Source organism: Hemibagrus wyckioides, linkage group LG16 (assembly GCF_019097595.1).
Source record: "Hemibagrus wyckioides isolate EC202008001 linkage group LG16, SWU_Hwy_1.0, whole genome shotgun sequence".
NCBI classification, from domain to species: Eukaryota; Metazoa; Chordata; class Actinopteri; order Siluriformes; family Bagridae; genus Hemibagrus; species Hemibagrus wyckioides.
The window spans coordinates 23,159,756-23,172,500 of NC_080725.1; the positions used below are offsets into that span (position 1 = coordinate 23,159,756).

At 39.6% G+C, this 12,745-nt stretch overlaps 2 protein-coding genes and 1 long non-coding RNA gene across 4 annotated transcripts in view; 2 read left to right on the plus strand and 1 right to left on the minus strand.

Moving 5' to 3' along the window:
* Positions 1–8,392, minus strand: part of LOC131367080 (uncharacterized) — a 9,479-nt gene extending 1,087 nt beyond the window's left edge. The window contains exons 1-2 of one of the 2 annotated variants that reach the window (XR_009206889.1): positions 8,135–8,392; positions 309–669 (exon numbers count right to left, since the gene is read on the minus strand). This is a non-coding gene — a long non-coding RNA (uncharacterized LOC131367080). Of the gene's footprint in view, positions 1–308; positions 670–7,898; positions 8,097–8,134 lie in introns of those variants that run through there. The other variant, XR_009206890.1, reaches the window with a different exon arrangement.
* ptgdsa (prostaglandin D2 synthase a) lies at positions 409–6,972 on the plus strand. Its single transcript, XM_058412295.1, has 7 exons — positions 409–550; positions 3,781–3,920; positions 4,259–4,335; positions 5,193–5,303; positions 5,796–5,897; positions 6,026–6,051; positions 6,483–6,972. Exons 1-6 carry the CDS (start codon positions 455–457, stop codon positions 6,049–6,051), a joined length of 552 nt encoding a protein of 183 aa, XP_058268278.1. The 5' UTR covers positions 409–454; the 3' UTR covers positions 6,483–6,972.
* A 36-nt stretch (positions 8,393–8,428) lies between the features above and the next one.
* The window catches only part of ambp (alpha-1-microglobulin/bikunin precursor), a 13,528-nt gene continuing 9,211 nt past the window's right edge, over positions 8,429–12,745 (plus strand). Inside the window, exons 1-7 of the mRNA XM_058412294.1 lie at positions 8,429–8,587; positions 10,551–10,693; positions 10,862–10,938; positions 11,030–11,146; positions 11,951–12,052; positions 12,292–12,338; positions 12,487–12,565. Coding sequence (XP_058268277.1) covers positions 8,477–8,587; positions 10,551–10,693; positions 10,862–10,938; positions 11,030–11,146; positions 11,951–12,052; positions 12,292–12,338; positions 12,487–12,565 — 676 coding nt within the window. The 5' untranslated portion in view covers positions 8,429–8,476. The remainder of the gene's footprint in view (positions 8,588–10,550; positions 10,694–10,861; positions 10,939–11,029; positions 11,147–11,950; positions 12,053–12,291; positions 12,339–12,486; positions 12,566–12,745) is intronic.

The window sequence follows — 12,745 nt, forward strand, 5'->3', positions numbered from 1 at the left end:
AGACAGAGTGAGAAAGAAAAAGAGGAAGTGTTTAGAGGATCTAAAGAAGGAGAGAGGGAAAGAAGAAGAAGAAGAAAGAACAAGTTAGAAAAAATAAAGTGTGTAGAGAGCAAAAAGAGAGAATGTAGAAAGAAATAAAGAAGAACAGAAAACAAGAATAATAAAAGACCTTTCTAATAATATTTTTTGAAAATTGAAGAAAAAGAGAGAAAACATTAAAGGGCTTCATTTTGTACGGGGGTGCACAAACTTTTGCACTCGCACATACATAAGCACACAACTGTCTTTATTTTTCCACACTGACTCACCTTCTCATGAAAAGCCACTCTGTTCAAGCCCGTCCCTGTCTCCGATTGGCCGATTGGACGAGTGGGCGGCGCTCAGTGTCCTGGCTCCGTCCTGCTCCAGCTGTTTTTGTTCAGTCTAGTTTTTTTTCCCCTTCTGGAGATCCACGATGAAGATCACGCTGGTGAGCGTCACCGTGACCATCGTGCTCCTGATGCAGGTCCACGCTGACGTCCAGCCGCAGAAGAACTTTGACCTGAAGAGGGTGAGAGGAACTTCATGGAGATGTGTGGAGGAGAAAGTTCTCCTGGGGTGTGTTTGAGGTGGAGATACGGTTCCTCGGGTCAGGTCTGCTCCTTCTCTTTCAGCTTGTCCAGCAAACATCTGAAAATTACAAAACAATCTTTTAAATAGTTCTGAAATGTCTAGAGTTAAAGAAACAAACTAAAAGATGAGTTGATTAATAAGATCAACGTTTTAGTGTGTCATGGGTTAAAAGGTTCCTCTAATCAAACATCTCGACATGTTTATTCTTCTCAAAACATCAGGAGGGAATGGATATCCATGAATATGTAAATATGTAAATTAGATGAGTAAACTCAGTAATGTTACCTAGCAGCTACGCTAACCGCTAGTAAACTAGCGCACTGATTTATTCATCAACGCACTCGCCGCTCATCTCATTTGCATATCAGAGCTGATTGGTGGAAAGCACCGGAGTTTATTTAGTGACATCACAATCTGAGCTCATACACAGAGCTGCGTTTTACCTGACGGAAAGAACGACAGAGAAACGGAAGGAAGTGAGGAAAGAGGAAAAAAGATATAAAGAAAAGGAGAAGGAGAAGAAAAAAAGAAAAGAAAAGAAAAGAAAAGAAAGAGAAAGAAAGAACAGAGACAATGAAAAAATAAAAGTAAAAAAGTAAAATGTAACAAAGAAAAACAAAAACAAAAAAGGAAAAACAAATAAAAAGGAAAGAAGAAAAAAGAAACAAAAAGGCAAGAAACTAAAAAAATTTTCTTCAGTTTTTAAAAAAAAGCTTCTGTGTGTGTTGTGTATACTGTGTGTTGTGTGTATTGTTGTGTGTACTGTGTGTGTTGTGTGTGTTGTGTATACTGTGTGTGTTGTGTGTACTGTGTGTGTTGTGTGTGTTGTGTATACTGTGTGTGTTGTGTGTACTGTGTGTGTTGTGTGTGTGTTGTGTATACTGTGTGTGTTGTGTGTACTGTGTGTGTTGTGTGTACTGTGTGTGTTGTGTGTGTGTTGTGTATACTGTGTGTGTTGTGTGTACTGTGTGTGTTGTGTGTACTGTGTGTGTTGTGTGTACTGTGTGTGTTGTGTGTGTGTTGTGTATACTGTGTGTGTTGTGTGTATTGTTGTGTGTACTGTGTGTGTTGTGTGTGTTGTGTATACTGTGTGTGTTGTGTGTACTGTGTGTGTTGTGTGTGTTGTGTATACTGTGTGTGTTGTGTGTACTGTGTGTGTTGTGTGTGTGTTGTGTATACTGTGTGTGTTGTGTGTACTGTGTGTGTTGTGTGTACTGTGTGTGTTGTGTGTGTGTTGTGTATACTGTGTGTGTTGTGTGTACTGTGTGTGTTGTGTGTACTGTGTGTGTTGTGTGTATTGTTGTGTGTGTGTTGTGTATACTGTGTGTATTGTTGTGTGTACTGTGTGTGTTGTGTGTGTTGTGTATACTGTGTGTGTTGTGTGTACTGTGTGTGTTGTGTGTGTTGTGTATACTGTGTGTGTTGTGTGTGTGTTGTGTATACTGTGTGTGTTGTGTGTACTGTGTGTGTTGTGTATACTGTGTGTGTTGTGTGTATTGTTGTGTGTACTGTGTGTGTTGTGTGTATTGTTGTGTATACTGTGTGTGTTGTGTGTATTGTTGTGTGTACTGTGTGTGTTGTGTGTATTGTTGTGTGTTGTTGTGTGTATTGTTGTGTGTGTTGTGTGTGTGTTGTGTGTGTGTTGTGTATACTGTGTGTGTTGTGTGTACTGTGTGTGTTGTGTGTGTGTTGTGTATATTGTGTGTGTTGTGTGTACTGTGTGTGTTGTGTATACTGTGTGTGTTGTGTGTGTGTTGTGTATACTGTGTGTGTTGTGTGTATTGTTGTGTGTACTGTGTGTTGTGTGTATTGTTGTGTATACTGTGTGTGTTGTGTGTATTGTTGTGTGTACTGTGTGTGTTGTTGTGTGTACTGTGTGTGTTGTGTGTGTTGTGTATACTGTGTGTGTTGTGTGTGTGTTGTGTATACTGTGTGTGTTGTGTGTATTGTTGTGTGTACTGTGTGTGTTGTGTGTATTGTTGTGTATACTGTGTGTGTTGTGTGTATTGTTGTGTGTACTGTGTGTGTTGTGTGTATTGTTGTGTGTATTGTTGTGTGTGTGTTGTGTGCATTGTTGTGTGTTGTGTGTATTGTTGTGTGTGTTGTGTGTGTGGTGTGTGTCTGTTGTGTGCATTGTTGTGTGTATTGTTGTGTGGTGTGTGTCTGTTGTGTGCATTGTTGTGTGTATTGTTGTGTGTGTTGTGTGTGTGGTGTGTGTCTGTTGTGTGCATTGTTGTGTGTATGGTTGTGTGTGTGGTGTGTGTCTGTTGTGTGCATTGTTGTGTGTATTGTTGTGTGTGTGGTGTGTGTCTGTTGTGTGCATTGTTGTGTGTATTGTTGTGTGTGTGGTGTGTGTTGGTTGTGTGCATTGTTGTGTGTATTGTTGTGTGTGTGGTGTGTGTTGGTTGTGTGCATTGTTGTGTGTATTGTTGTGTGTGTGGTGTGTGTTGGTTGTGTGCATTGTTGTGTGTACTGTGTGTGTTGTGTGTGTTGTTGTGTGTATTGTTGTGTGTATTGTTGTGTGTATGTTGTGTGCATTGTTGTGTGTATTATTGTGTGTGTGTTGTGTGCATTGTTGTGTGTTGTGTGTGTTGTGTGTGTTGTGTGTGTCTGTTGTGTGCATTGTTGTGTGTATTGTTGTGTGCATTGTTGTGTGTATTGTTGTGTGTGTTGTGTGCATTGTTGTGTGTATTGTTGTGTGTGTTGTGTGTATTGTTGTGTGTGTTGTGTGTATTGTTGTGTGTGTTGTTGTGTGTATTGTTGTGTGTGTTGTGTGTATTGTTGTGTGTGTTGTGTGTATTGTTGTGTGTGTTGTTGTGTGTATTGTTGTGTGTGTTGTGTGTATTGTTGTGTGCATTGTTGTGTGTATTGTTGTGTGTGTTGTGTGTATTGTTGTGTGTGTTGTGTGTATTGTTGTGTGTGTGTTGTGTGCATTGTTGTGTGTTGTGTGTATTGTTGTGTGTATTGTTGTGTGTGTTGTGTGTATTGTTGTGTGTGTGTTGTGTGTGTTGTGTGTATTGTTGTGTGTATTGTTGTGTGTATTAATGTAATTGGTCAGTATGTGGGTCAGTCGCCTAATGGTGTCTGTGGGCTCTGACCCTGACGTGAAGGTGAGACTGTAGGGAGGTGTAATGACGTGACGTCACGTGTTTATCCACGTGTGTTCAGTTCGCAGGTCGGTGGTACCGTGTGGGTTTGGCGTATAACTCCCCCAGCTTCGCTCGGCACAGGCACAAGCTGACCATCTGCATGGGTGTGGTGGAGCCCAAGGAGAACGGTGACGCCCTGATGACCGTGTGGAAAAGCAAGTGAGTGACCACAACAAAACCCTCCGACTCCGCCCAGTTCGGCTAGATTGATCTGTTTTGCTCTGACATGCGCTTTACTGACTGAACCTCAGCACAATGTCCCTCTTTTTTTGGACATTCATTATTTTGACATTGGATAAATTTACAAAAGCCTCTATTCATTGCCTGATTTTCATTTAGCCACGCCCACAAAACTCAATAATACCTACATTTACACAAACACACCCATCAAGCCTCTCAGTGCATCTTTAATCTTTTATAGATTAATCTCGTTCAGTTTCTACGTGAGCAGTGACCTCTGCCTTTGTGTTGTGTAACGCTGTACTGTCTGTGTGCAGGTCATCCATCTGCCAGAAAGAAGTCTACAAATATGAGAAGACGTCTGTACCTGGCGTGTTCACCTACTTCAGCACACGTTAGTACTGCCCTGATCCATCCAACTGTCTGAGAGTCGTACCATACCAACTACTACATATGTAAACAACAACTGATTCAAATCAGTCAGAACAGACTTCGATTCAGAACATGACTCCGATTCAAAAAAGTCTCTGATTCAAAACATGTCTCTGAACTGAATCACATCAGTGCTGAACTGAATCGTATCAGTGCCGAACTGAATCACATCAGTGCCGAACTGAATCGTATCAGTGCCAAACTGAATCGTATCAGTGCCGAACTGAATCACATCAGTGCCGAACTGAATCGTATCAGTGCCGAACTGAATCGTATCAGTGCCAAACTGAATCGTATCAGTGCCGAACTGAATCACATCAGTGCCGAACTGAATCGTATCAGTGCCGAACTGAATCGTATCAGTGCCAAACTGAATCGTATCAGTGCCGAACTGAATCACATCAGTGCCGAACTGAATCGTATCAGTGCCGAACTGAATCGTATCAGTGCCGAACTGAATCGTATCAGTGCCGAACTGAATCACATCAGTGCCGAACTGAATCGTATCAGTGCCGAACTGAATCACATCAGTGCCGAACTGAATCACATCAGTGCCGAACTGAATCGTATCAGTGCCGAACTGAATCGTATCAGTGCCAAACTGAGTCACATCACTGAATCGTATCAGTGCTGAACTGAATCACATCAGTGCTGAACTGAATCAGATTGGATCAGTAGTAACTCAAAGTGTCCTGAATCATATCAGTGCTGAATTAAATCGTATCAGATCAGTAGTGAATCAAAGTGTCATGTGGGGTTGTGGGGTCATGGGGTTGTGTGGTCAAGTGATGGTGTGTAAAGTTGGTCTTTCCTCCACAGGACACAGCCGGGTGAAGGACATCACTGTGGTGGAAACCAACTACAGCGAGTATGCTGTGATTTATAAACACAGGAAGTTCCACAGGGAATTCTCTCAGGTGTCTCTGTACAGTGAGTCAATCAGTCACGTGACCATCACACTCACTAACACACGTGTCCTGCCATCATCACACATCCTACATGCTAAAACACACGATTACAGACTACAAGACACTAACACACGTCTCCTCCACGTTTGTACACTATTACACATCTTCACCATGTTTCTATTCACTAACACACATCTCCTTCACCTGTTCATATACTAATACATGTTTCCATACACTAACACGTCTCCTCCTACATGTTTGTACACTAACACACGTCTCCTCCATGTCTCTATATACTAACACACATCTCCTTCACCTGTTCATATACTAATACATGTTTCCATACACTAACACGTCTCCTCCTACATGTTTGTACACTAACACACGTCTCCTCCATGTCTCTATATACTAACACACATCTCCTTCACATGTTCATACATTAACACGTTTCCATACACTAACACACGTCTCCTCCATGTCTTTGTACACTAACGCACATGTGTTTGTGTTTCAGGTCGCAGTCAGAAGTTGAGATCAGAAGTGATCGAGAAGTTTAAAAAATACTCCATGCAGCACGGCTTCCCTGAAGAGTCTATTATAATACCACCACCAGCAGGTAATTCTGTGTAATGTGTACACACACACACACACACACACACAGAATAATGTGTACAATAAAATATACTGTTTAATAAGTCATGTCATAGTCACGTCACCGCCTCCACTGTGCTTCTCTCTCCTCAGATAACTGCCCCCCCACACGCCACTGAGTGAGTAAACACACACACACACACATACACACACACATACACACACACACACACACACACAGGTTACAGTGCTGTTCTTCTCCAGTAAATAAACCACGTGTCCTTGTCAGAATGTTGTTGTTCTCTGCATGCTGATGCCACGGTTCCTCTCAGGTTCTTTCTGGACATCAACAGAAGCATGAGTGGTTATCCGATTACAAAAGTAGCTCTTAAAGAACCCTTTTCACTCACTAATTACTTGCATTTCGTGACTGGTTCTGTGGTTCTGTGCTAACTACACACTTCTTCAGTTATCACTTTGGTGGAACCTGATAAACGTTCCTATCAAGAACCATTTTTGTGAAGTTAGGAACCATTTCTGATGTATAGAATGCAGTACCAGATGTAGTAGAAGGAGAACCACAACTCCTTCTGATCTTTCTGTGTTCCAGCGTGGTGTTGGATTACAGCATGGCGTGAGTTGACATGAGCTTCAGACAGAACTTCCTCTACAGAGAACTGACCTGGAATTACTGACCTGGAACTTCATCCTCGATCAACCTACATCTGTATCTCCACCAGCTGTTAATGTTAAAGTTAATCCCTAATAAAGTGGCAGTGTCGGTGTTTGTGTGTCTCTGAGTCTCTGTAAGGTGAGACGCTGCAGGTTCTTCAAACCAATTAAAATGTATTTATGCAAATGAGGCTTCATGGAATTTAATAGGCACAGATGTGCATCTTTAACACAATGTAAGCAATTTGGTCTGTAGATGATGTGATGAATGAGATGTTTCTACATTCGACTTGAGATTCATCACAACAGTTTTATAGATTTGTAGATGATCAAAAATAATAATAAATAATCTGAAAAACTATTTACCCGAATTATCATTTTTACCTGTAGAGCGATTTCTTGAGATTATGTATTAAAATACAGAAAAATAAATCATTTTTCTTCTAACCAGCCAGTGTGTGTTTCGTGTTCAGAGTGTGTGTATGTGCATGCTATAAACAGGTAAATACAGCTAATTAACTATTATTTTCTTTCCCAACCTTGCTCTATGTCGCCCCCTAGTGGAATAGCACTGACTAGCACTCGCGCTTTTTCACAATATTTCCGATTTTAATCACCAAAACTGATTCATTTTATTGGTAAAAACAGAACCTTTGTGTGTGACAGCCCTGATTTACAAGTTGCACCGTTTAAACTTAAAAAAAACCCCCAGAAAACAAAAACACACATACACACAAAGCTCTGTATAAAACCCTGAGACGGCGGCCATGTTAAATCCAGTCACGTGACTCAGCCATTACACGGCCTGGTTCTGGTTTCCGTTCAGTAAACAGTGGTGTTTAAATCCTCCAGAACAAACACACATGTTTATATGGTTTAATAAGACTGATATCTAACTCATGGTCAGAGTATTAAAGTATTAAATGATGAAAGTTTTGCTGTGAGAGCTTTAACACTTCCACTCAGAGCTGAGGAGAGGAGAGAGATGAGCTAGCTGAAGCTCCAGATTTCTCTCTTCATCACACTTTTATCCTCTTTTATTCTCTCTCTCTCTCTCTCTCTCTCTCTCTGAGGTCTTTATCTTTCTAATAGACCTTCATTTCCACTCATTCTGAGCTGCTGCAATCTTACAAACTGAGAAGTTCATTAAAGCGGACTGATTTAGTCCTCCTGGATCTGAATAAATCTGGAAAACAATCTGAATAAATCTGGATCTGAATAAATCTGGAAAACAATCTCTAAGTGTAAATATTTTATGCACGTAATATTTCTTTAGCTCTTTTTCTTTTTTTTTCTCTAGTCCATCTTCTGTCCTTTTCTATTTAAAGTCAAAAAAGTCAAAATATTTACTTACAAATATGCAATTTTAGTCCTCTGAAGATAAAATCAAAATAAAAAGATGGATGATGTTTTCTGCAAATCTATTTCCAGTGAAAAGATATATATGTGTTACAGCCTTGTGAACAGCTTAGAGCAAATAGAGAAGGAAAAAATACTGAGGCTTGTTGTGTTATTTCTCCATTTGACCTTCTGACGTCCTTGACAGTCTGTAAATACCGTAACACAGATCTCTAATCCAAATCCACTTACCCAGATTAAGCTTTCCAGATTATTTGTCTTGTCTGCATATTTTTAGACCGGGTTAAATTTATATCCTATTATTTTAAAATGCGCCATGAACAGACACACACAGAGTGCAGGATAAATAAATCAATAAATAGATAAGAGGACCTTTGCTCTGGTTGGTTGGACTGATTTTAGGCCGCTTTGTGCCAGTGGGGTTAAAGCACATAACCCACCGGTCGATGGCTTTAACAGCAGGAGGAGGAGGAGGAAGAGGAGGAGGAGGAAGAGGAGGAGGAAGGCTCTGTCTTTCTCATCATCCCTCTCATCTCTCTCATCATCCCTCATTTGGCTCGGAGAAGGACAGAAATGCAGGCTGTGTTCGCGGTTCTCCTGCTGGCCGGCATGGGTCTGACCCATGGTGGACCTCTGCCTCCACAACCGCTGCTCCAGACCCAGGAGAACTTCGATCTGGACCGGGTAAGAACTTCTACACACACTCAAACACTTCATTATATTCAAATAATAATAATTCTTCATTATATTAAAAGAAATACTAATAAAATCACCATCAGAATCAATTAATATCAGCTCTTTTATAATTATTCTGAACTTTTGTGCACAAATGAAATGACATTCTGAATTTATTTATTTTATCACACAGTATACAGCTGCTAAGATAAACACAATTGGCAGTACATCATTATGATAGAAACTAAATAGTAATAAATTATTCAGTTGTCTATGCTGTAAATTAAACAGCAATAAATTAAACTTAAAACACACACACACAATACCCACACACATACACACACACATACACACACACACATACAAAATGTAAACCACAAAAAAAAAAAAAACAGAGTACTGTAATGTTCTGCTACTAGCTAACTCAATAGCATAATATTCTAGCCTGGATTTTGCTGTTTACGTCAAAACACTGATAAACATATTAATAAATAATAACCTGAGGAACGTTTTAGACAATCCGAAGGTGATTTTTTATAACAAATAAAGAGTTTCCTGTGTGTTACAAGTGTTTTGAGGCAGCTAGTAACAAAATACCTCATGCCTCATGCTAGCGACTAGATAGCTAACAACTAAACTGAACATTTGAACCAGGATGAGTGTTTTTAGAAATAAAGATATTGCTGTCTGTTTCTCTGATGTCTCCATCGTTGTGTTTGCTGGAGTCAACCAGCAGCCGTGATCTATTCGCTGTGAAAAGCAGAAAAAACCTCTGTCCTTGATCAAAGAGCAGAAAGTGTTTACACACACGAGCTGTTTACACACACGAGCTGTTTACACACACCGGCATTACACAAGATTCACGCAAACACACACTGAGTCAGAGTTTCTTTATTTATACACATTGTATAACAGATTGGGAAGAAAAAAGGAATTTATAATTTTTTAGATATTCCCAAAATCAGGAACTCATGATGAGATATAAAAGAATTTTTTTTTAAATTTTAAAAATATTTCTTAAAACTTATGAAACTTGTCGGATGTCTAAATATAAAATGAAAAAAAAAAAAAAACCCAATAAAATAGAAAAAATATTAGTATTATTAATAAGTGTATCTGATTCTGTGTTTTATGTTCCTCTGAATTGTTCCTCAGAAATATTTTGTAAATATATCTAAATATTTTACAGACATTTTAAACACAGCATTAAGCTGCTTCAGATAAATATGATTCATTTAAACAATAAAAAAAAAAATGGAGCACCGTTTCAGCTCCATGTCACTCCGCTTCACCTTCAAACTTCATCATCAAACTTTTTGAATCTTCTATCACACGTCATAATCACGTTGAATGTTGAACTGACTCTGAGTCAGCTCTTTGAGTCAACTTTTTGTTATTGATTTCTTTAAATTGATTCTGAGTCATCTCTTTGAGTCAACTCTTTGAGTCAACTTTTTTAGTGTTTTCTTTAATTTGATTCTGAGTCATCTCTTTGAATCAACTCTGAGTCAACTTTTTTTAGTGATTTCTTTAAATTGATTCTGTGTCATCTCTTTGAGTCAACTCTTTGAGTCAACTTTTTAGTGATATCTTTGAATCGACTCTGAGTAAACTCTGTGTCAGTGCTTTCTATTTCAGAACATCTTTCAGAAAACATGTTACTCTACACTCACTTAGTGAGTGTAGAGTAAGTGAGAAAATGTTCATTCTGTGTGTGTGTGTGTGTGTGTTTCACTCCACTTTACCTTCAAACCATAGAGGCTAGTTAAGGAGATTTTGTGTATTTGCTAAACTCTATGCTAAAAGCTCAACCCTGTAACTTTAAATATTCATTCAAGAGAAAAAAACAAAGAAAATGTTGATGAAAGAAAAGGTCTGATCTCTCAGATGAATTAATAAATAAATTCAAGATTAAGGTTTAGGTCAGTAATCAACACACACACACGAGTCAGCCATGTTGTTTTGTGTGCAGTTTTTGGGGAAGTGGCATGACATCGCCTCGGCATCTAACTGCCCCTGGAGGAGGAAACACAAAGGAGTCGTTCCGATCGGATCTCTGGAGCTACAGCGTAGCGACTCTCCAATCTCCCTGAACATGACCCGCATCATTTCCAGGTACACACACACACACACACACAGAGATTCAAGTTCTCCTACCCCACAGACATTTCTTAAAATAAATTTGCACTACAGTCAGAGCTGCTGTTCCAGAGAATTAATCAACACCTCCTGACCAGTCAGAGTGCAGAATGTGGTGTATAAAAGCCGTTTTTTTACTGGTAGACATGGTGTGTGTAAGAAGATCATGGGTAACTATGTGAAGACTGAAACTCCTGGAAGGTTCTACTACCACAGCGTCAGTGAGTAAAATCTCTCAAGCCGTGATCGTGACTTAAACCCGGACTAAAAGCTGTTAGCTGTAATGGAATCTCTGGCTGGGTTTGTGTACAGAATGGTCAGCTGATGTGGACGCCTACGTGGTGCACACCAACTACGATGAGTATGCACTGGTGGTGATGTTCAAACAGCAGCATGGAGGAAACAAGACCACTTCTGTACAACTGTACGGTGAGGAACCACTGAGCATTTACAGCTTTCTTAAAGCACAGGACACGAGGAGGATTCCATTCAGATCTTCAAGTCTGCTTTAGGAGTCAGGTCTTTGAGTTGACTCTCTGAATCAGCTCTTTGAGTCACCACATTAAGTCAACTGATTCGTCTGTTTGACTTGGCTCTGATTTAGGAGAGCTCTTTGAGTCAGTTCTTTGAATCAACTTTTATAGTGATATCTTTGAATTGACTCTAAATCATCACATTGATTCAAATTTTTTAGTCAACTGTTTAGTGATATCTTTGAATTGACTCCAAGTCATCTGTTTGAGTCCATTTTTTTAGTGATATCTTTGAATCGACTCTGAGTCAACTCTTTGATTCAACCCTTTGAGTCAACTTTTTAGTGATACTTTTTAACTGACTCTGATTCAACTCATTGAGTCAACTTTTTTAGTGATCTCCTTAAATTGATTCTGAGTCATCTCTTCAATTCAACTCTTTGAGTAAATTTTTTAGTGTTATCTTTGAATCAACTCTGAGTCATGTCATTTGAATCAACTTTTTTAGTGATATCTTTGAATCGAATCTCTGAGTCAACTCTTTGAGTCAGCGCTTTCTTTGAGTCGGCTCCTTTAGGTTTTAGGTGAACGTTGAGAATTGACTCACACCTACAAACATCTGAACATCTTTCAGAAAACGTGTTACTCTACACTCACGTTAGCAAGTGAGAACATGTTCATTCTGTGTGTGTGTGTATGTGTGTGTGTGTGAGAGAGAGAGCTAATACTGAGGTTTTGTGTTGGTTGCTGCCCCAAACAGCTCGTAAGAAGGAATTGCGTCCCTCGCTGCTGGAGGACTTTAAGACCCTGGTGGCTGAACAGGGAATGAGTGCAGACACCATCTCTATCAAAGAGAACAAAGGTATAAAATGTCACAATTCCCATTACATTTTATTTACAGTTAAATAAGACAAAGAGGTTTAAATTAAAAAATGGATGAATCCTTCAACAACAATAACATTGGAAAATATTATCCAGAGAAATCTGAGCTATAGAAGGCAGGAAGTGTGTGTGTGAGGGTTTGGAGAACAATGACACCTGGAATCAAGTCAAATTTCTTTGCTGTGCTCGGATCTGATCCATCTTTTACTTTCTCTTTAGGAGATTGTGTTCCAGGAGAACAAACAGCTACTCAAACTGAGGTTCAGGTATAAAAAATCAAAAATCCATGAGTTGTTCATTATTTCTGTCTTACCGATTCTATAAAAATCATCGTTTCTTAAAAGTATGTAGTGAAGCTGATTTATGATCAATCCCATAATGCTTTGCGTGTCGCGTGGCTGTGGACCGGTCCAGAAGAGGACGAGACGATCTGTGGTGCTGCCTCCATCTGATGAGGGTTCTGCAGATGATGCACCCATCTTCAAAGGAGAAGGTGAGTGAACACACACACACACACACACAGACACACACAGACAGACACACACAGACACACACACATACACAGACATACACACACACACACACACAGACACACACACACAGACATATACACACACACACACACACACAGACATACACACAGACATACACACACACACACACACATACAGAC

Bases quoted from the DNA above. Each gene is read 5' to 3' on its own strand.
- ptgdsa (XM_058412295.1), top strand. From the start codon at position 455: ATGAAGATCACGCTGGTGAGCGTCACCGTGACCATCGTGCTCCTGATG. The intron at 551-3,780 runs GTGAGAGGAACT...ACGTGTGTTCAG, and splicing joins AGAACTTTGACCTGAAGAGG to TTCGCAGGTCGGTGGTACCG. The intron at 5,898-6,025 runs GTAATTCTGTGT...CTCTCTCCTCAG, and splicing joins TATAATACCACCACCAGCAG to ATAACTGCCCCCCCACACGC.